General features: G+C 38.5%; 1 protein-coding gene across 1 annotated transcript in view; it reads left to right on the plus strand.

The window, feature by feature from the left end:
• Window positions 1-23,171, plus strand: part of ptprr (protein tyrosine phosphatase receptor type R) — a 50,370-nt gene extending 27,199 nt beyond the window's left edge. The window contains exons 5-13 of the mRNA XM_079818319.1: window positions 2,628-2,977; window positions 5,503-5,692; window positions 6,786-6,870; window positions 16,238-16,317; window positions 16,574-16,711; window positions 16,798-16,908; window positions 16,995-17,152; window positions 18,299-18,412; window positions 21,244-23,171. Coding sequence (XP_079674445.1) covers window positions 2,628-2,977; window positions 5,503-5,692; window positions 6,786-6,870; window positions 16,238-16,317; window positions 16,574-16,711; window positions 16,798-16,908; window positions 16,995-17,152; window positions 18,299-18,412; window positions 21,244-21,337 — 1,320 coding nt within the window. The 3' untranslated portion in view covers window positions 21,338-23,171. The remainder of the gene's footprint in view (window positions 1-2,627; window positions 2,978-5,502; window positions 5,693-6,785; window positions 6,871-16,237; window positions 16,318-16,573; window positions 16,712-16,797; window positions 16,909-16,994; window positions 17,153-18,298; window positions 18,413-21,243) is intronic.
• Window positions 23,172-24,186: the final 1,015 nt, after the last annotated feature.

The raw sequence follows: 24,186 nt of genomic DNA on the forward strand, positions 1-24,186 counted from the left end.
GACGTCACGCAGCCTAAACTCCGCCATTTTGGCAGGCAACCAGGAGGGCGCTAGAGCGGCTGTTGCATTGGCATCTATAAAATAATTTTAAACCGGACTTTTAAAACCTTACTATTTCAACATGATGGACAGTTGATGTGGGCCAGGATGCCAGAGGGGGAAAGCAAATGGGAAATAATTTTATCAAGTTGTTGAAATGCCGTGAATTTCAGTTTATTCTTCATTCTTAACTACTTTTGCCTCACGTACCTAATGATAAAAATAAGTTCCCATTAAATACAATACTTAATCGTGAATAACATAAGTGCTTTTATATATAAATAACATCAAGAAAGGCTATTTGAAACTAAATTAGGGATCAATAAAAAAAATAATACTGAAACAAAATTAAGATATTACATTTATTGATTATGACTGGTTTTATTTGACATGCACAACACGGACCTATGGAACAGATGCACACAGCGGCGCGCTGTTTTGGACGGCTAACATATAACGTTAATCCATTCACATGTTTTCTCTCTTAAAATGTAAGCACATGTAGGCCTGTATGTCAGCATTATCATATACGTGTAAAGAATTGAAGGGTGTGTCTCAATCAGCTGCCTGGTTCAGTAGTCAGGCCACTGAACTAGGGAGCTGATTGAGACGCACCCAAAGTCTGTAATGTAAAACAAGAGCTTATTGATGCAGTTCAGTCTGCCTGCTATTCTATCTTTTAATGTTACTCCTGATCGGAGGCTTCCGTAAATATTTAGTCTGCCACTGTCTCTCTTCTTCTTCTGCGTGACAAGCGAGTGTCAGAAGCGTAAAGTGCCGCAGCGCCATCTACTGAATTTGCACGTTCACTCGGCACATCGTCAGTGAAAATCGCTTGGGTGTGAACACTTAATACGCTCAGAAAAACATCTAAAAAAACACTGGCGATAAGCGCGAGCGATATTCGTCCCTGTGTGTACAGGCCTTCAGTCGGGTCTCTTCTGGCCAGACGAATGAACATGGAGTCATTATGATTCCAGGCTGCATCACAAATCAGATTGTAGATTGATATCATTCATAATATTTCATCCAGTCCTTCTGCTTGATGATCACGGCAACATATGGAGAGAGGGGGAGTGGAAGCTGGTCATAGGGTTTGTGCAGGGCACTTGTCTGGTTTTCATTGTCTTTGCTAAGGATCTGTGCCAATGGCTGTCTAGTCTGGTCTCCACTGACATTCAGGGCTGTTGTGGTCGTGTCTAGGTGCAGGTTCACCATCTGATCTGGATACAGACCGGATATGGTTGACTACGGTAACCTCAGGATAAGAACGAGACAGATTAATATTAGCACAGGCCATTTTATGCAGCCTAACAATCCTTTAACAGATGTGAATTATAAAAATGTGATAGTGTGTTATGTGTTAAAGACAAGTGTCTAGTGTTGGATGCTAAATAGGAAAATGATCTACTGCCCACAGTCTATTTTGATTTTCTTGTTACTCTTCTTCTTGGTACACACTATATTGCCAAAAGTATTGGGACACCCCTCCAAATCATTGAATTCAGGTGTTCCAATCACTTCCATGGCCACAGGTGTATAAAATCAAGCACCTAGGCATGCAGACTGCTTCTACAAACATTTGGGGGAAAAAGGCCGCTCTCAGGAGCTCAGTGAATTAATTCGTGAAATGTCCTCACTACTAAGTAGTCCATGGTCAACTGTTAGTGGTATTATAACAAAGTGTAAGCAATTGGGAACAACAGCAACTCATAAAATCAGGCCACATAAAATTACAGAGCGGGGTCAGCGCATGCTGTGGCGCACAGTGCGCAGAAGTCGCCAACTTTCTGCAGAGTCAATAGCTACAGACCTCCAAACTTTCCTGACTGCATTGTGCCAAGTATAAAGTTTGGTGGAGGAGGGACTGTGTTGTAGGTTTTTTCTCAGGGGTTGGGGGCTTGGCCCCTTAGTTCCAGTGAAAGGAACTCTTAATGCTTCAGCATACCAAAACACTTTGGCAATTGGACAATTTGATGCTCCCAACTTTGGGGGAACAGTTTGGGGATGGCCCCTTCCTGTTCCAAGATGACTGCATACCAGTGCACAAAGCAAGGTCCATAAAGACCTGGATGAGTGAGTTTGGTGTGGAGGAACTTGACTGGCCTGCACAGGTCATCCTAACCTCAACCCGATAGAACACCTTTGGGATGAATTAGAGCGGAGACTGTGATCCAGTCCTTCTCGTCCAACATCAGTGCTTGACCTCACGATGCGCTTCTGGAAGAATGGTCGAAAATTCCCATAAACACACTCCTAAATCTTGTGGAAAGCCTTCTTAGAAGAGTTGAAGCTGTTATAGCTGGGCCGACTCCATATTAAACCCGACGGATTAAGAATGGGATGTCATTAAAGTTCATGTGCATGTATAGGCAGGCGTCACAAAACTTTTGGCAATATAGTGTATGTTGTACTGCTTTTTTGCTGAAAAAACATTATTACATTATTAGTAATCATCATTAAAGGGAAGGACATAAATCATTTAGTGTTGGGGTGACCTGGATGAGTTTTTTTTTTGTGAGATTCAACCTATAACTATAATATCGGCAAGTAACATATTATTATAAAGTAATATTTCCTTTCCTCAGGTGCTTTACAGAATAAAGGAGAAGGAATTCTTGGATCAGCAGCTTAAAGACCCATCCCCGCCCACCCGGGACGTCCAGCTGGCACCCATCCCTGTTCATGGTGCTCAGCCTCCTCTGACCATCAAGAACAGCATGGTCCAGGCCAACCAGACGTCCAAAACCAGTTCCACCCATTCTACCAGCAGCACAAGCTCCCCATCCTGTAACGTCAGCATCCTTCAAACTCTTTCCAGTGGGACGACGTCAGAGCCACAGTGCCCACCCAGCCACTCTGTGGCTGAACTCAAACCCAGTGTGTCCTCCACACATTCACCCTTTAGGATGAAGCCTGTTGGAGGCCTGCAGGAGCGGTAAGACTTATTTTGTGCATTAAAGACTCTTTGATATAAAGGAATAATACAGTCAAAAGGAATAATGTACTTGTTCACTCACCCTCATGTTGTTTCAAACCCACATTCAGTTTTTTTTCTGTAAACACAAAAAAGTAATTTTAGAAAAATCTGCTCTTATCACGGCAAAACATTGTGGCAAGTTTTATTTTGTTTTTGGCAAATGCCATTCATTCGTATGTGATGTAACCAGACGCAAATGTGCAAAATGGAATTCTGTCTTGTCAAGCAACTAGATTTTAGTGAGGTAATTGACAAATTTGGAAATTTGAAATTGAGGAAACATCTAAATGTTAACAAATATTGTCGGCACCAATAGCCTCGTGGGCAGTGCACTGACATATAGTGCTGTTGCGCTTCGGGCGACCCGAGTTCAAGTTCCGGCGCGTGGACCTTTCCCGATCCCCCCCCCCTCTCTCTCCCACTTCGCTTCCTGTCTACCTACTGTCCTATCATAATAAAAAAATCTTAAAAAAAAAAAAAAATGTTAACAAATATTTAGTAGGTCAGTGAAAATTTTTCTTTTGAGTTCTATTGTTCCACTGTTTTACTAAATATAAAAGTTCAATAGCAACAATGTCTAATTACAAATGGCAAATAAAAAAAAACATAGTCGTTTAGACAGTAAATTAATGCTGCAGCAATTTTCAATTCACCAAAAAATTTAAATTCTGTTACTACTCGCCCTCAAATTGTTCCAAACCCATAAAACATTCATTCTTCTTCGGAACACAATTGAATGTATTTTTGATAAAATCCAAGAGATTTCTGACCGTGTCAAAAAACCCCAGCAAAATAATGACTTTATTCAGCAATTTCTTCTCTTCCATGTCAGTCTCGACTCTGTTCATGTTGTAAACATGGTTCAGCGCTTTTCGGGTTCTACATCAGAACGCCAACTCAGTACTGGCCGTCTCCTGCGTCAGCAAAACATGTGGTGTCGAGACTGACAAGGAAGAAAAGAAATTGTTGAATAAAGTCGTTATTTTTTTAGTTTTTTTGGCTCACAAAAAGTATTCTTGATTCTTGATAAAATTAAGGTTGAACCACTGTAGTCACATGGACTATTTTAAATGTGTTTTTACTACCGTTCTGGGCCTTGAAAGTGGTAATGACGTTGTTGTCTATGGGGGGGTCAGAAAGCTCTCAGATTTGATCAAAAACATCTTAATTTGTGTTCCGAAGATGAACGAAGGTCTTATTGGTTTGGAATTACATGAGGGTGAGTAAAATGTGAAATGGGGTTTAGTGGGATGTAATTTTCTGGAAACTCCTAGACTGATTGCCTGATTTTCACAAAAAATTTAAGATCATTTTCAGACTATGCTCAGTCAAGAAACATGAAAAATCACTTTCTTATAACTTCTAAATAGTTTTACCTAAAATCAACCTGGAATCATTAGATTCAGTTTGGCATACCAAGTTGATCGATACCCAATTTTCCCATGGCGGCCATTTTGGGCATCAGTCGTTTCAAATTTTGACATAAAATAATGTATTTAAAAGACACAAAGTATAATTACGAAACATGGTATGTGTCATTGGCACTCATTAATTTAATTTCATCACTCATTCATATAATTTATCAATCCACAATTATCTCATAGATGGCCAAACTTTTTGATTTACTTTGAAAACCTATTTTCTTAAACTTTTCTTTGAGTGATGGACCGATTTTCGCCAAATGTGACTAATATCAACTTCAGACCATGCCAGCAAAAAGTTTCAGTTCAAAACGAGACAGAGTTTCCTAAGATGATACAGAATGATACAGAACATACAAGACTGGTGAAGCCGCTTTTCCAGTGGACCAAACAGTACGGATATGGTTTCGTTATCCACTGTGGTGCTGCGATAATGTTCATAAGTTATACGTCAAGTCAGTCGTTGCCTTGGTAACGCGAGCGTTTACAGACGATATGTGATGTAAATATCGACTGCGTTATGAAGGATGACCAGATATATATTTTTAAACTATTATTAATATGTGTTCAAATCACCCAAATAGTGCGTTTAGCAAGCTACGGAGAAAACGGCAGCCAGGCGACACGCAAGTGATCGATCCCAAGTGGCAACACACACACATTCTATGCAGCACGGTAGTCGGTGGAGGGAAACTCCTCATACCCCTTCGTTCGAAGTGTGGTCCTGAAAAATCTTCGTTTGAAGGGCTATCTGGCCCTTCCCCTTACCCCTACCACTCCAGCCAAAAAAGAATCGAGACACCCCTACCCCTTCACGTGAACGCGCAAAAACGAAGGGGTAGGGTAAAGAGAAGGGCTAAGGGGTAGAAATGGGATTGGGCCTTAATGTTGCTAAACTGTTGCTATATGTGTGTTTTAGTGTGTTGTTACAGAATACACAACATCAGACTTTAACATGCTGACTTTTCCCAGTAGGAGAACGTAGATTTACCACAATTACCTGACTGTGTTTTGTTTGTTTTTTTTTCTCAAATATTGCTGTAATTTCTTTGTCTCTTGCAGACGAGGATCAAATGTCTCTCTGGTGCTGGATATGAGTGCTTTGGGTTCGGTGGAGCCTTTGAGTTGTGGGGTTGTGACCCCACGAGAGCGTGTGACTCAGGAATACCTGCAGTCTGCCAGTCGGGTCCTCTCACGGCAACAGCTTTGTGACATCACATTGAACACCCAGAAGCTACACGCAGAATTTGTCGTAAGTGACATACCAGTGCACTACTAATAAATACCATTAATGTGATTCAACTTGACTTTTATGAGTCATGGGAATTACACACAATTGGGGTTCAGTTAAGGTGTATTTCCTTGTCACGTGTTGCTCCACAAAAGATGACGACATGGAAGATAGCATACAAATAAGGCTATTTACTTTAATAAAACAAAGGTACAAATCCAAGAAGGTATAATGTAACAATGTGTCCTACAAACACCAGCAGGCAAACAACTGAAAGAACTGAGGGGCTTAAATAGACAAGATAACAAACTGAATACAGACAGGTGGGATCTAATTAACCAAGTTGACAAACTAGTGGTAACTAACTAGATAACATGAACATGGGTAGTTTCAAAACCTTTTTCTTTGGCCGTTCGTTCACACACAAGCGTAGTATCAGGTCTCTTGCCAGGGTGAAGATTTTCAGAAACTCCGGTTACAGTGTTGTCATATTGCCGATGAAACCAGAGATTTTGGCTTGTGACGTTGTAGTGTGCGCTGATTTCTCCTTTGTTTGACGTCAGATTGTGTGCCGCTATCTCCTTTGTTTACATGAGGTGAGTTTGGGCAATGGCGTACATAGACAAAATATTGCTGTTAATAACTGTGCTAACAGGGCTAATAACAGTCTGGATGGGAGAAATGGACGGGGGGAACCTCTTTCTGTGGGGAGAGCGAGTCACGCAGGGTGCTTCGCTAGCATCGTCGGCATCGGGAGTTAACGCAGTTTGAGCCAGCGGCTCACATTGATAAGACTCCGGGTCTGTGTCTACAGACAATTCACCCTCCTCCACTTCATGTGAAGGTGGGGGAGAATGACCGCTCTGTTGCAAAGCTTCTGGTGTCCAGTCATTCTCCATTTTTGCGACTCACGAGTCAGACAGCTGTCAATCAATCCGTCACTGCGGGTCTCAGGTGCACGCCCTCCGCTCAGTCCCGCCCTTGGTTCATCCCCTCTGTGTGAAAACTGAGCATAACAGATGTAGGATTTAGTGGATGTTTTATGTTACATCTTTATGTAATGGTGTTGACCATTTCCATCGTAATCAGCTGTGTGTAACTTTTTTATCCACAGGAAATTCCCATGAACTTTGTGGATCAGAAAGAACTGGATATCCCAAATCATGGATCAAAAAATAGATACAAGACCATTTTGCCAAGTTAGTATCTGAATTTCCACTTAATAACATTTCATTGTGTTATTATTTGAGTTGAGTCATGGCATGGTATTGGTATCAACTACTGAAATACTGTGGCAACACTAAGTGCTATATTTACATGCAAACTCATTGATCGATACAACCAAGTTCGATCAAAATGACATTTTGATCCAAATTAAATAATCAATTTAATAGGGAAATATTTGCTAAGTGCAAATTTTTATAAATCATACGAACTGGACAGTGAAAGAGACATATTAGCTTAAAAAGCAGCCATAATGCACTTAGTTAGTTGTCCGGTGACATTCTTGCTATGACTTTCTTAGTTTCTGAATGGAATAGATGCACATGCACATGTGAATTTACAATCAGATTGTAAAGTTTAGGGTACATGCTGTATAAATAGAACTCTCAAAATATGAAATCAGACTGGTTGGGGGGTTAATATGCAAATGACACATTTCTGAACGTGACATTTAATATTTTAAAAATGATTTTATTTACTACACGGAAACGCCTGGAACTCAAGGAAGTGTTGTGACGCATGACACAAAAAATTAAAGACTGACAGTAGGGGTGTAACGGTACACAAGACTGACGGTTCGGTACGTACCTCGGTTTTGAAGTCACGGTTCGGTACGAGTTCGGTACAGCAGTTTTACAAAATTGCTTTTTATTTATTTTTTATATTTAACAGTGGTTTACTGAAGAAGAAAAAAAGTGTCTGTCCTTGACTGAATTAAATTATATCTAAAAGTTTATTGAAGATAATGCTGTAAACTATATAGGGAGCCCTTACTTACACATTAATATTAAAGGTTAACAACAGAGCCCAAACTATTAGCCTAAATTCAGTTGCTTTTTATTTTTAGGTATAATAATCAACACTCAAATAACATAGTACGCAAACATGTCAACTTCACATAAGGTTAATTTTGCATTAACTTCTAAATCTAATTATAAAATAGTTTTTTCTCACTAACAGGTTAAGTAAAATATAATGAATATAACGGCTAATATAATGCATATATTTAGTGAAAGGGTTGATTTCTCTAGTGAATAAAATTCTGTGGACACTGAATGACTGCCTGAGGTAAATGTGATGCTAACGTTACATGACGTTTAGTTTACAAGCAGTTATATTGATGTCTTTCCGCCGTTGAAACAATGACCGAGTGATTACACCCCATATATACATGACAGTAAGTTGTAATGTATCCTCAGCATACCTTCAGATGGTCATTCATGTTTATTCTTTAGTAAGAGATGATCGATCGCCTTCATAGATGAACGCGTGCGCATCGCGCGGCCGCTTGAACTGTGATCAGTCACGCCACATAGAGCGTCAAAACGGCATTTATCGTTTGAATTCCGTGATAAAATGGACTGAATACTTAATATGTTCGTGTGGGAACTCGGATTGAAGTGTGTTCCGCGCTTAAAACAAGCCGACTGTGAACTGTTAAAGATTGCACCCGGAAACACGCGTGCACCGAACGTAAAGTTACCCCCCCCCCCCCCCCCAAAAAAAAACAATTCTGCGGTTCTACGCGATTCATGTACAATCCCAAATCAGAAAAAGTTGGGACAGTATGGAAAACGCAAAAAAAAATAAGTGCTTTCTAAATTTACTTTGACTTGTATTTCATTGCAGACAATATGAAAAAAAAATATTTCATGTTTTGTCTGGTCAAATTCATGTCATTTGTAAATATGCATCCTTTCCTGTCATTCAGACCTGCAACACATTTAAAAAAAAGTTGGGACAGTAAAGCATTTACCACTTTGTAATGTTGCCATTCCTTTTCACAACACTTAAAAGACGTTTAGAAACACCCATACCCCTTTTCCACCAAGGCAGTGCTAGAGCTAATTCAGAGCCAGAGCTAGTCCCAGTTCATAGTTGGTTCGACTGAGGAGCCTTCTAAGAACCGGTTTGCTTTTCCACGGGCTGAGAGCCACAACAGAGCCAGGCCTTACGTCACTGTATACGTCTCATCTCTCTCAGCAACGCTAGCGAGGCAGCGGCAATGTTGCCAAGTATGTGGTTTTGCCGCAGGCTGTTTTTTCATGTCCGCGGGATGAAGCGACCCCAATTATGTGATATTTAGCCCCGGGAATGCGAGTATTTTAGTAGGCAACCATGCCAAAAAACACATATTTTACCCCCAAATGTGATTTTTACTGGGGAATCCCCCCCTGGAACGCGATTGGGCTTGGGCGGGTTTGTTGTGAAAACCTGGCAACCCTGGGCAGCGGGAAACACAAACACACCAGGCTTGCGGGAAACACACACACCAGGCTTGTTCGAGATGCATCGTCACTGCGCAGACCGATCCACATATGATATTAAAAAAAAACGCATGAGTGAATCAAAAGCATAAGGAGTCGTATGCTCTCGCTGGACTCGTTATCATACGGCGATCGGTCTCTGCACAGCACCGCTGCGAACAAGCCTTCCATCAACAATGCAAACATTGCGTTACTATTGATTCACATGGCTTTACGATCCTACATTGGCATCAAAACACAACGCAAACACAGCGAATCCAACGCATTCATGTAGTTCGCCGTAATTTGTATAGAAGGAGATTACAAACGAGCAGCAGCTGTTAGCTCCATTAGCTGCTATTTAAAAAATGGTGGATCTCCAGTTTGTGTTCGTCTTGTTGACCCCGCCGCCTGCGCCTGACGTAATCGGTTCTTACTTCTAGCCCTGTTCTAGCCCAGCAATGTTTTGGTGCTACTTAAGAACCACTTTTCCTGGCTCGGAGCTGGGGCTTTGTGTGTGGAAACACAAAGAACCGATTTGAAACTAGGCTCTGGCTCCGATCTAGCTCTGGCTCTGCTTTGGTGGAAAAGGGGTACAAGTGATGAAGTGTTTCAGGTGTAATTTTGTCCCATTCTTCCTGCAAACAAGTCTTAAGGTGGGCAACAGTACGGGGTCTTCGTTGGCGCATTTTTCGCTTCAAAATGCACCACACATTCTCTTTTGGAGACAGGTCGGGACTGCAGGCAGACCAGTCAAGTACCCGTACCCTCTTCCTCCGCAGCCAGGACTTTGTAATGTGTGCAGAATGTGGTTTTGCATTGTCTTGTTGAAATATGCATGGATGTCCCTGGAAAAGATGTCTTCTTGAAGGCAGCATATTATGCTCCAAAATCTCTATGTACTTTTCAGCATTAATGGTGCCTTCACAGAAGTGCAAGTTACCTTTGCCAAGGGTACTGACACAACCCCATACCATGACAGACCCTGGCTTTTGGACTTGTTGCTGGTAACAGTCTGGATGATCCTTTTCTTCCTTGGTCCGGAGCACACGGCGTCCATTCCTCCCAAAAAATACCTTAAATACTGATTCATCTGACCACAGTACACGTTTCCACTGTGTGATGGTCCATCCCAGATGCCTCCGAGCCCAGAGAAGTCGACGGCGCTTCTGGACACTGTTAACATAGGGCTTCCTTTTGGAGCAGTACAGTTTTAACTGGCATTTGTGGATGTAACTACGTATTGTGGTACTTGACAAAGGTTTGCCAAAGTAGTCCTGAGCCCATGTGGTGATATCGCTTATAGATGAATGACGATTCTTGATGCAGTGCCGCCTGAGGGATCGGAGACCACGGTTGTTTAGCTTAGGCTTGCGCCCTTGTCCTTTACGCACTGAAATTCCTCCAGATTCCTTGAATCTTTTAATTATGTTATGCACTGTTGAATGTGAAATATCCAAATCTCTTCCTATCTTTCTTTGAGGAACATTGTTTTTTAAACATTTCAATAATTTTCTCACGTATTTGTTGGCAAACTGCCGATCCTCTGCCCATCTTTGCTCCTAAAGGATTAGACCTTTCTTGGATGCTGCTTTTGTACCAAATCATAATTACAATCACCTGTTGACATCAGCTGTTTCAAATCACATAATTATTTAACCATTTTACCTCATTACTAGTCCTAAATTGCTCCTGTCCCAACTTCTTTTGAAATGTGTTGCAGGTCTGAATGACAGGAAACGATGCATATTTACAAATGACATGAAGTTGACCAGACAAAACATGAAATATTTTGTGTTAATATTGTCTGCAATGAAATACAAGTCAAAGTAAATTTAGAAATCACTTCTTTTTTTTTTTTGCGTTTTCCATACTGTCCCAACTTTTTCTGATTTGGGGTTGTAAATGACCCAATTGACCAAGAAAACGGCGATTGTCGCCGAAAAGCGACAAGTTTGCAGGTGTGAACATAAGAGGGTTTGTGGTGAAAGTGATTTGTAAGGTTTTAGGCTTGAGTCAGTGAACTATCTGCAGTATGTTGACAGTGGAATGGTGGCTTGTTAATGTCTCAGGGACATTATGTGATGTAGAGCCCTTTAAATTTGACTGCTTGTAGTTAGGTCAGAAAGAACACTTTACACATTTTCTATTTTTACATCACTAAGTATATTTTATCCCAATATACTCTATAAAAGGTACATAGCTGAGAAGAGCACTAATGTATTATGGTTTATTAAGGCAGCTTACAGGGCCGTAGGCAGGGTTTTATAAAATCACAGAGATCCTAAATGAGGTCCCAAATTTGAGCTAGTTAGGGGGGTACGGGGACACAAAATTTTTATTTCTCTGATTTACATATGTGCTTTTAAATATGTTTGAAGGCAAAAAATGTAATAACAGTAGCTTTAAAACCACCCTTACGAAAAGTTCAAGTGTATAAGTATATGTAACGGGTACCGTGGCAACGGCACCGTGGTGAACAGATTGACTCCTGTAAAACAGGAGAGAAACAAGGAGACAGTGTGTCAGGTTCGAGCTCTCTGCAGTAATTTATTTAAGAAATTTCTTCAGCAAATACATCTCTATTGTTAAGAGTCATTTTATGTTCCACACATTACATATTCAGCGTCTTTTTAACATTACAATGAATTTCAGTATCCATGTCAATAAAAAATCCATAATAAAATGAATCTAAGTACCAAATGCCTGTTCGCTCACTCTTCCTGCTTGTATTTTACACTATTTATCAAAATAAACTGTAAAGACAATGGTAATATTCACCAGCTATTTTTAGAATTACTTAGAAAACTTCCATTCACAGTATTTTATCAGTATCACATCAATACAGTACTGCAAATCATGCTCAGAACTAATAAAGTGCTCAAAGTGTAACTTCAAATCTAATTTTTAACTGTAACCATTCTTGTCTAAACTCATTGAGCAAAAAGAAAACATTGTCAACACATGGTGGGGAGTTAACATACAGTGAGCTTAAACAATACTTGTTAAAATTACAAGCTCATAAAATATCTTTGTGTGCATATGCACGTGGGAAAGTGTGTGTTTAACTGACTTGCACCCTAACGTAATGTGTGCATTGTCCGTAGGCAGTTACTCTGCCGGGCTTTGCCCTATCGTTTCAAACTCGTTACCAACTAAATCAGAAACAGACCCCAACGAAAATCACTTCATCAAAACAGTCCACTCCTATCCCAAACACATTTCTGCATGGCTAAATTCTAGTTCTGAGGTGTTTTTGTTCATTTACCCACCTGTAAAACAGGAGAGAAACGAGGAGACAGTGTGTCAGGTTCGAGCTCTCTGCAGTAATGAGAAACCCACAACTCAGGCAGCTAAACCCTGCTGGCCCGGAGCACACATTACACAATTCACTTTGAAGAAGGAAAATCACATTAAAATGAAACCCCTTGGGATATTTTTTCCCCAAAATAAAATACAATAACTTGTGTTAAAGTAACAGACAATAATTCTGAATATTCTTATAACACAAATACAATACTTTTGTGGTCGTTACACATACTTAATAAGGAAGTATACTTTCAGGCCCCGATCACACAGAACGCATTTTTTAAGGTTTGAAAACGCGAGGCGCACCGCGCACTGCCTTTTTTGGTTGACGTTTTTTAAAGGGTAACTAACTTTTTTTAGTTAATGATCTGCAAGACTGGGGCTTTATTAATGCTGTTCATTGATTCGAGTAAATGTTTTGACATTTAGGCATAAAGTTTTAATGTATCTGATGTATTTTTAGTGGCATTCAGTATAAGGATTTGACTGTTCATAGATTAGGTCAGTGGTCTCATTCTTTCTTGCGCTGCTGCTTCGTTAGCATCGTCGGCATCAGGAGTTAACGCAGTTTGAGCCAGCGGCTCGCATTGATAAGGCTCCGGGTCTGTGTCTACAGACAATTCACCCTCCTCCACTTCATGTGAAGGTGGGGGAGAATGACCGCTCTGTTGCAAAGCTACTGGCGTCACTCCAGTCATTCTCCATCTTTGCGACTCGCGAGTCAGACAGCTGTCAATCAATCTGTCAAGTCAAGTCAAGTCAACTTTATTTATATAGCGCTTTTAACAATGTAGATTGTTTCAAAGCAGCTTTACAGTGTTAAACAGGAAAATAATGCAGCATAATTTTATTCAGCTGTATAGCCATTCTGGAAAAAACGCTGATGTCATCAGTTCATTTCAATTATCATACAGTGACAGTGTGGGCTTTAGATCAATAATTCGATCAGTAATTTAGTTTAAATGGTTAATTTAGTTTATTAATTAGATTTATTTCGATGTTTAGTTGAAAAATTTAGTGTCCCCAACTGAGCACGCCAAGCCAGAGGCAACAGTGGCAAGGAAACCAAAACCCCATTAGGTGACCTAATGGAGAAAAATAAACCTTGGGAGAAACCAGGCTCAGTCGGGGTGCCAGTTCTCCTCTGGCCACTGCGGGTCTCAGGTGCACGCCCTCCACTCAGTCCCGACAGCTGTGCTGTCAGTCTAATCAAGATAACCGTCACCACAACGGAAGGCCCTCTCCATTAATTCGATTGGACAAGGGGGAAAAAATGCGATGACGTCGGGCGCTTTTTTGTCTTATTTTGGGGAAAAATAACTCAAAATTAAGAGAGTTTTTGCTTAAAATAAGCAAAATAATCTTGTTTTCTGTTTGAATTAAGATTATTTTGCTTACCCCATTGGCAGATTATTTTGCTTATTTTAAGCAAAAACTCTTGAGTTCGCCTTAATTTTGAGTTATTTTCCCCCAAAACAAGACAAAAACTTTTGCTTGTCTAGTAAATGCTTCTTAATGTAAGAAGCATTTAGATTTTAGATATTTGGACTGAAAACAAGACTAATACTAAGTAAGAAAGGCATTTTTTGCAGTGTAGATTAAATGAACTAATTTAATAAATTGTGATCTTTACAACGGAACTGAATCAACACTAGGCTTGGGAACCGAGAACCGGTTCTTATGCAGAATCGAAACTGATTTTTGAAAATTACCAGAATCGGAGAAGCCCCCCTGAAACGCGATTGGGCTTGTTTTGGGCTAGTTTTGAGTAGCAATTGTGCGGGTTTTGTTGTGAAAACCTGGCAACCCTGGCTCACCTCATCATGAATATTAATTACGTTGCCTGCCGCTTGGCTTTGTCAACCATGGAGTCACCATGGTTTAGGTAAGCGTTTAGGCACAATTACCTTTGTAATGCTGAATTGCAATTTATTATTTACAAGTTCACTGAATAACTGAATTACTATTAAATGAATATACAACTAATTAATAAATATAACTAATAAATATAATTTATAACTTGGTTTTATTCAGAGACAGAGAGATAAAATGTAATAAGACCATTTCAGAAAAAAAAAAGTGTTGCAAGAATGGCTTAATTAATACTGTAATATATGTACAGTACAGGACTTTTTTTGACATTTTCAACCTGTAAATTAATTTTAGAGCAAGTAATATACACAAAATGGATTGTTTGAGTTGCGTATTGTGCCTTTTTCCTTTACCACTATTTGTTTAATAATTTTAATGGAACCGGAATCGGAACCGGAATCGGAACCGGAATCGTTAGGCGGAACCGGAACCAGAACCGGAACCGGAAAATTTCTCACGATTCCCAACCCTAATCAACACTGAACTGATTTCAGATAAACAACAGCCGAAATGCAAAAAAGAAAAAAAAAAAAGAAAATAATATAGATATATATGAATAATCATGTATATCAAGTATTCACAACCTTTGGCACCAAATACAGCCTCAATTATTTTTGAGTATATGCTACAAGCTTGGCATATACATTTTTCCGCAGTATCTCCCATTCTTCTTTGCAGGACCTCTCAAGCTCCATAAGGTTGGATGGGGAACCACAGCCACATTCACAGAGTTGTCAAGTAGCCACTCCTTTGTTATCTTGACTATGTGCTTAGGGTCGTTGTCCTGTTGGAAGATGAACCTTCGCCCCAGTCTGAGGTCCAGAGCGATGAAAAACATCCACACAGCATGATGCTGCCACGACCATGCTTCACTGTAGAGAGTATTGGCCAGGAGCGGTGCCTGGTTTCCTCCAGACATGGCGCTTGCCATTCAGGCCAAAGAGTTCAATCTTTGTTTCACCAGACCAGAGAATTTTGTTTCTCATGGTCTGAGAGTCCTTCAGGTGCCTTTTGGCAAACTCCAGGTGGGCTGTCATGTGCCTTGTACTGAGGAGTGGCTTCTGTTTGGCCACTCTACCATACAGGCCTGATTGGTGGAGTGATGCAGAGATGGTTGTTCTTCTGGAAGGTTCTCCTCCCTCCACACATAAACACTGGAGAAACACTGGAGGCTCTGTCAGAGTGACCATTGGGTTCTTGGTCACCTCCCTTCTTCCTCGATTGCTCAGTTTGGCCGGGCAGCCAGCTCTAGAATGGGTCCTGGTGGTTCCAAACTTCTTTTTCTCTTCACTTACAGATGATGAAGGCCACTGTGCTCATTGGGACCTTCAACGCTGCAGATTGTTTTCTGTACCCTTCCCCAGATCATATGCCTCGATACAATCCTGTCTCAGAGGTCTACAGACAATTCCTTGAACTTCATGGCTTGGTTTGTGCTCTGACGTGAACTGTTAACTGTGGGACCTTATATAGACAGGTGTGTGCCTTTCCAAATCATGTCCAATCAACTGAATTTACAACAGGTGGACTCCAATCAAGTTGTAGAAACATCTCAAGGATGATCAGTGGAAACAGTATGCACCTGAGCTCAATTTTGAGTGTTATCAAAAGGCTGTGAATACTTATGTACTTGTGTTAATTTTTTTTAATAAATTTGCAAAGATTTCAAACAAACTTCTTTCACGTTGTCATTATGGGTATTGTTTGTAGAATTTTGTGGAAAAAAAATGATTTAATCAATTTTGGAATGAGGCTGTAATATAACAAAATGTGGAAGAAGTAAAGCGCTGTGAATACTTTATGGATGCACTGCATGTTTCCTTTATAAATGTCATTGTGTTGTGCACTAGTGTCCAGTATACTGAATCAATTAGAATTCAACAGAAATGTTCACAAAATTCACATTTCATTTCAGATCCACATTCCAGGGTTATTCTGAAGACTAAGAACTCAAACGACCCCCTGAGCAGTTACATTAACGCCAACTACATACGAGTGAGTTTTCAGTGACACTCACAATTTCTTCAATAGCCTATGCCAAATAGCCTCTTAATGTCCTTAATGAGGTAACATCACTTACATCTACCATCAGAAATGATAAAGTAAACATTATAACAAGAAAGGTTAATTTGATCTCAAAGTATCGAAGAGTCTTGCTGCTCTATCTTGCCTCTGATGGTGCTTCATACTTACAGTTCACCTCCATTATGTCATTATATCTTTTTAAGTTCAGCACTTTTTTTTTATCCAGGGCTATCTTGGAGATGAGAGGGCTTTCATTGCCACTCAGGGTCCAATGATCAACACGGTGAATGACTTCTGGCAAATGGCCTGGCAAGAGGACTGCTCTGTCATTGTCATGATTACTAAATTGAAAGAGAAAAATGAAGTAATTTCAAATAAATAAAAAATATAATGCTCTTAGTATGACTAAATAGACTGTGCAAGTGCAAAGAGTTTGTTTTACTATTCCAGAAATGTGTTCTGTACTGGCCTGAGAAGAGGGGGATCTATGGGAAGGTGGAGGTCTTCGTTAATAATGTGAAGGAATGTGACCACTATATAATCCGCTCCCTTATACTAAAGGTATTTGCATTATAAGAAAAAGAAATAATCCAAAAGAAATACTATTGTCAGATACTCTAATGGATCATATATTTTTGTTCCCTCAGCATGGAGGCCAGAGTCGTAAAGTGCAGCACTACTGGTATACCTCATGGCCGGACCATAAGACCCCTGAGAGTGCTGGAACCCTGCTGCAGTTAGTTAATGATGTTGAGCAGGACAGGAGGGGCTTTACATCCTGTGGGCCAGTTATTGTACACTGCAGGTACAGGAGCTTATCAGCAAAACATTAAAAACGTGTCTTACCGGTGGATGCACTCCTAATTATGTATTGTATATTATGGCTGGGTATTGACACAAATTTCAAGGTTCGATTAGAGTTCGATTCACAAGCTTGCGATTCAATTTTGATTCCGATTCACATATAGATTATTTTGGATATATACCAGGTACAATACATGGCAAATTTTCTCATGAAAAAAAAATCTCTTAACTAATGCTGTAAACTATGAGAGTCAGTTGGTACTACATAAGCTTACTATAATATTGAAGGTTAAAATAAACTGATTAGTTTACAAACACTTAAAACATATAATATAAAGTTATAATAATAAAGTTATAATACTAACTTTACAATTACATAATCATAGTTCTACTCCAATTCATTCTTGAAAAAAACATTTAAATATTGGCATAAAAACTTGGCGGATTTATTCAAACATGCATTAAATACTGAAGAACATTAAAATTATAATGAATATGTAATATGGTGCATATATTTAGCCAAATTTCTAGAGTAAATTTTTCTAGCTGACTAACGAGTTTATGGTTACTGAATATGGTCACAAGGTAAATGTAACGTTACTTGAGATTGATTACAAGCCGTTTTATTGACGTCTTTCCACATGTGACATGATACAGATTTCAGTAAGTTGTACTCTATCTTTTAACATACCTTTAGATGTTCATTCATGTTTATTTCGCGCTGTAACTGGTTTTAAAGCGGAAGAGATGATCAGTTCTGCCTCTTCTATTGTACTGAGGTGCTACAGCAATCTGTCACGCCATATTGCAGAGCACCAGAACGGTATTTATTTTTAAAAATTTCGTAATAAAATGGATGTAATTTGAAATCTGAGCCTTTGTTTCATATAAAAAATAACAAAGCACAAAGCTTATTGCGATTTATTGGATGGGAGGCTCGCTACAATAATCCGTTCATTCATCAACGGTTTGGTTCGTAAAAATGAGAATCGATTAAAATCGAGAAATCTATATTTTTTTTACCCAGCCCTACTGTATATAAAATATTTTTCATGTATTATAGTGAAAAACTCCAGTGTGACCTCCAGTCACAGTACAAACAAAAAAGTGCTTGAAAACCATTTAACTTACCTTTGAACTTTTGTAGTGCTGGAATTGGTCGGACGGGGTGTTTCATGGCTACAACAATTGGTTGTCGTCAGTTGGAGCTGGAGGGAGTTGTGGATGTGCTGGGAATTGTGTGCCAACTTAGGACAGACAGGTACAACTGTTTCACTGTTTTGCAATCAAGATTTTCTGACTGTTTTGCAATTGAAATATTATGACAACTCTCCCATATTCAATAACATGCTAAAACTATTCAATGTTAATGTTAAATTGGTCTTGGCGGACTAGATCTGCAGTGCTGCAGAGCAAGTATGGACTTGCTACTGCGAATAGATACACAGGCACCCTGCTGTGAGCACGTAAATTATGCTGCTGCTGCATAAATAGACATACATAAATCCTGTAGCAGATATAAGCTGGGGGAGGTGGAAGGTTTTAGAGAAAGCCAGGTTAACCTACCACCAACTGAATACCTCTTAAGCAAACAAACCCTGGAACATGAGCTGCTCCGGAGCAGGTTATGTTCAGAGAGTGAGCTGCTATGGCTACTTTCATACCCTGAAAGTTACCTCTGTTTTTGGAACTGAAAATTGAGGTTATCCGCTTACTTACCCTTAAACATACCCAGGTATGTCACATAACCTGCTTTCTGGAATACCCCCCTGGCCTGGAGCAGTGAGAAAAGTTCAGCCAACTCAGAGTATGATCCCGGTTAACACACAAGACATTCTCAACAGAGTGACGAATCGATGATTGACCATGGAAACAGACACTAAGAAAAAGCGTGCCTTCCTTCTTAGTGCACATCGCCACCTATTTGGTGGTTATGCAATCATTTTTTCCATGTTTTCTTTTAATAAGTAATCTTTATTCACTGAAAATAAGGTTTATATTGTTTGTTTGATGCTAATTAACTGAATGCAGATCCATGTGTGAGATGACAATAAAATAAATAATAAATATATTTGAATTGCATTAACATTTAAACTTATTTTTTAATTAATATTAATTATAATATTGTATATTATATAACTGAAACAAATTTGGTCATATTAACAACTATATTAATTATATAAAACACATCTGAATACCTCTTAAGAAAACTAACTGGAACATAACCTGCTCCTACATACCCTGAAAGTTACCTCCGTTTTTGGAACCGAAAGTTGAGGTTATCCGCTAACTTACCCTTAAACATACCTGGGTATGTCACATAACCTGCTTTCTGGAATACCCCCCAGGTTTTCTTTGGTAAACCCAGAGTTTATTTCGGTACCTCCTCCCCCTTTTTAAAGCATCAGCGGTGTTTAAATACTTAATTCGTTAATTCACGCTGCACAAATGCTTTTCTTACTGAGTATTTGTCTCATTTCAAGCACAATATCTAAAAAAATATAAATTAAAGTAAGTGCATTTTACTTAAAACAGGTAAAATTATCTGCCACTTGGGTAAGAAAAATAATCCTAATGCAAACAGAAACAAGATTATTTTTCTTCCTCCACTGGCAGATCATTTGCAAAATAAGAAAAATGCACTTAAATTAGTTCCTTAAGAATCTTTACATATTTTGACTGCAAACAACCTGACAAAATACAAAGTAAGAAAAGCATTATTTGCAGGGTAGGTACATTCATTCATTCATTGGTCATATTTCATCATGAGGACACCGCCAAAGTGACAAACATGGCATGTGCTTTTATACAGGATCCTGACGTTCACTTGATAAATATCTATAAGTAACCTAATAATTCGAATTTCCTTTAGGATTTCCAGTGGTTGGATGCATTGACACGCATATTCCCATTATCACACTTTCTAAAAACGGATTACTGTATGGAATGGAAGGATGTTAGAATGGAAGGGTAGTCCGAGATATATGCCGTAACCACCACCACAGCTGTTAAATAAACACTAATTATTCACAATTTTTATGACCATCTTTATTTCCTACAAATACTTTATTATTTTCCCTGTTTGATTTTAATATTCTTCCTCCTTCTCCTCTTCATCTGTCAGTGGTGCTGGTGTTGTGCGAGCCTCTGCCTTCTGTGTTGTTGGCTGGCCTGAGTAGAAGTCAAATGTTAATTTCATTAATTAACAAATTAACAAATGTAACAGGTTGGATTAGAGAACATTTAATTATGTGAAAACAGTATTTAAGCTATGTGATTGAACTAGCTCAATTCAGCTGTTCTGAAACCCAAAACTCAGAGTTTCCCATCTCAGGGTAAGTCAACTCAGAGTTCAAGTTTAAACTTAGACTTGTTTGAACCTCCTTATTGAAACAGGCCCCAGAATAAACACACAGACCTGTGAACTACGACACCAACATGTAAATGTCTTTTTGGAATAAAAGCTTTACCAGACTATGGACCTATATCAGAAAATAATGTGCATGTAATCTTTGTCACAATGTAAGATTACAACAAGATAGAATTTTTAAAACAAAAATATAGTCTACCTATAGTCTGATATGTAATATCAAATCTGTGATATCACTGTACAGAAAAAAAGTCATAAAAAGGACCTTTTCTTTCAGTAGCAACTCACAATAAAATGTCAATTATCAGTATGTCATGGGATGAAGACAAGGATGATGAAATGCAACTAAAGAAGTTTACTTGAGTAAAACAAATGAAAGCAGTAGTATTAAACTTACAAGTGTGCACTATACACAAACACCACCAGACAGAGAACTGACAGGAACTGAAATCTTAAGTGAGATGGAGCTGATGAAGGTGAATGATGGCAGGTGTCTATGATTGGGGAATGTGTGCAGGTGGGAGCCAGGAGGGATCATGGGAAATGTAGTGTGGCGGTGACAAATTAGAAAATGACAATTAAACTAAATCAAACAGAAGTACAAACAAAACAGACATAACTCTGACATATAGTAATGTACCTGACATAAAATTTAGATTTTTCTTTTCTTTCTTGTGGTAGTTGTAGACTTGCCTGTAATCATGTGGTGTCTTTTTCCACAGAGGTGGTATGATCCAGACTGAGGAACAATATGAATTTGTGCATCATGCCTTGAGTCTCTATGAAAGCCGCCTTCCTGTAGAGCCTGGACAATGAATTTTAACTCCTAGAGGAGCTTCAGTTTTCATACCAAGAGATCCGCTATTGCAATGAGGTTTCTGAATCAAGAGAGATGGCGGCAGATAGTGTTTGAGAAGATGGATTTTTGTTATGTGCGTGTCAAGGCAAGGGTTGCACACATCTGATGTTGTCTGGAAGCCAAACGTATTACTTGTCATAACTTTGAAAGCCTCTGTCATGCTTTTCAAGGCTCTCAAATGGTTTTGCCACTAGTGTTAAAGTGTATCAGTGTCATTGCACAAAGTCTAGTTCCACTAAATATATATATATATATTTTTAAAAACACAATATACAGAATAGACAGCATAAAGACTATCAGTTTTCCTTTAATTTTCCTGATTATACGTTTCCAAACACAGTGGGCTTCTCAAATATACCTAATTGTCTTTATGCTGCAGTATAAATGAGGTATTAATATATGATAGTATGATCATGCTTCATTAGAATACATATTCATTTTTTCATTTTTGTACCTATTTGTTTACAGTTTATGAGCATATTCCTCTGCTGATGCAGAACACGATTTTAAAATATCTGACTGTTTTCTGTGTTGCTGCTGCTGAATCTACAGCTGCGAGTTCAAAGTCTGAATTGAATGTTATGAGAGAGAAAGACGGGATGCCTCAAAATTTATATTGCGTTGTCATCGCTGTAATGCACACAACAACAAACCAACAGCAAAACCAGCAAACAAATGGCTTTTATGAGTGGGTTCTTTTAAATAACAAACAAATATATAAATTGGTCTACAGACTCACTAAATCTGTCACCGAAATTATGATGTAGATTAAAATTTAATAAAAAAATCCTTAATATGGAAGAGAATCGTACAAAAATTAACTAAAAGAATAAATATATAAAGAAATAGCTACAAAAGCAAATACATTTGAGAGAAATTATGTAGCTAAAATTTAGGATTGTATTTGTATCTAGAGGTAATATTATTTTAGTGTCTTATTAAAAATTAATGTTTTAATATTTCCCCCCAAATGCATACATTTTTAGTGTATTTTAGGGTTCATGTATCCCGGGACCACATGGGTTTTGCTGCTAATACTGCAATTGTTTATGGCTTTAGGAATTAAATATGTTGTATGAGAGTGAATATTTCTAATACATTTGTTTTCTATTCTATTTATTATTATGAAAATGATTGTTATTATTACCTGATACTTTTATAAACAATGGTTATTGTCAGTGTGCACTGTTACGCGATATATTTTCCACTATGTGGGCTTAATGTTAGGCAGTCAGTGACTTTTTTTCTATTTATCCTTAATGATGATTAATGTGAATACTCTCAATAATAAACAATCTATCATAACCACAATAACAGTATTATAATCTGCACATATGGATGCCTCAGACAGTGAGGGTAGCAGTATAAGCAACCCAAACTAATGATCTGAGTTGATTTTATATGAAACTTTGGTTGTGGTAGAATGAATTAGTCTCGTATAATGGGATTGTATATTATGTATATGTATATTATAAATGCATAAGTTGGTCCCGATAATCCTTTAGAAGTTATTTGTTAATGCTATACAGACAGTTATTTCCATTTATATTGTGTGTTCGGTCCTATAACAATGTTAAACCCTCACCTAAAGCCATAATATCTCATGTTTACATTTTTGGCACTGCAAGTTATATGTTTTATATATGTTAAAATATGCTTATTCTGTTATTAAAACCTGTCATGTGAAGAAGGATTTTTTGTAAATAAGTGAAACTGCCTAGTCAGCAAACCAAAGTTACAGAAACTATGATTCTGACTTTATGGTCATTACTGCCAATAAATTAACCCTTGGTTGTCATGTCTGGATCAGTTTTTTTTTTGCCTAAGTTTTTAATACTGCATCCCAATTGCCTACTTATACTACAGCCCTAAAAGTATGTACACTTTTTGTGAAGAAAAAGTAGATACTTTTGAGTATGTAGCAGAATAGTTGAGTAGGCAAATATAAGGCTTGAAGCTTGCGCTGCTATTTTGAACCAATAATTGGAACAAAAAGCTGTTGAAGGATGGCTTGCATTCAGTTATTTATCTAACTCCAATATAATGAATCTGCCTCATTGGTTGACGTATTTAGCAAATATATTAAGTATTGTAATGACTGAGACAAATCAGACACAAGTATTTGTTATATTTAACAAATAATCTTTAAAACTCCTCACCAACCACAAAACTATGTGCCATGGTGCCTGTGACAACCCCCCAAAATAATAGAACCAAGTCTCTGGTTACCATGGTTTTACGACCAAAAAGAATGTGAAAGAGTCATTTCTCACTTTAATTCCTCTATTGAAACACACATAATACCCATAAAAGGGACTCTTCCACATTCATTAATAGGAAACCTTCTATGAAGGAACTTGCATCCCAGGACATTGTGTGTATGATTATTATCTTGTATAGTGTCTCTTGCATTGTATTTTGTTTTATGCATGCTTTATGATAGAACCAACAGTTAATGTAACCTCACCTATACCATGTTTGGCATCTACGAATTTGTATTTTGATGCTCTAAATGATTGTGATTATTATACCCTATATTGTCAATTTTTTTTGACAAAACATGAATTTTAATGACATCCTATTCTTAATCCGTAAGATTTAATATGGAGTTGGCCCACCTAGTTCAAGTTCCTCCACACCAAACTCGCTCATCCATGTCTTCATGGACCTTGCTTTGTGCACTGGTGCACAATCATGTTGGAACAGGAAGGGGCCATCCCCAAACTGTTCCCACAAAGTTGGGAGCATGAAATTGTCCAAAATGTCTTGGTATGCTGAAGCATACTGACGGTCACAATCGCTGTCT

Source organism: Gobio gobio (assembly GCF_949357685.1).
Source record: "Gobio gobio genome assembly, chromosome: 5".
In the NCBI taxonomy this organism is placed as follows: domain Eukaryota; kingdom Metazoa; phylum Chordata; class Actinopteri; order Cypriniformes; family Gobionidae; genus Gobio; species Gobio gobio.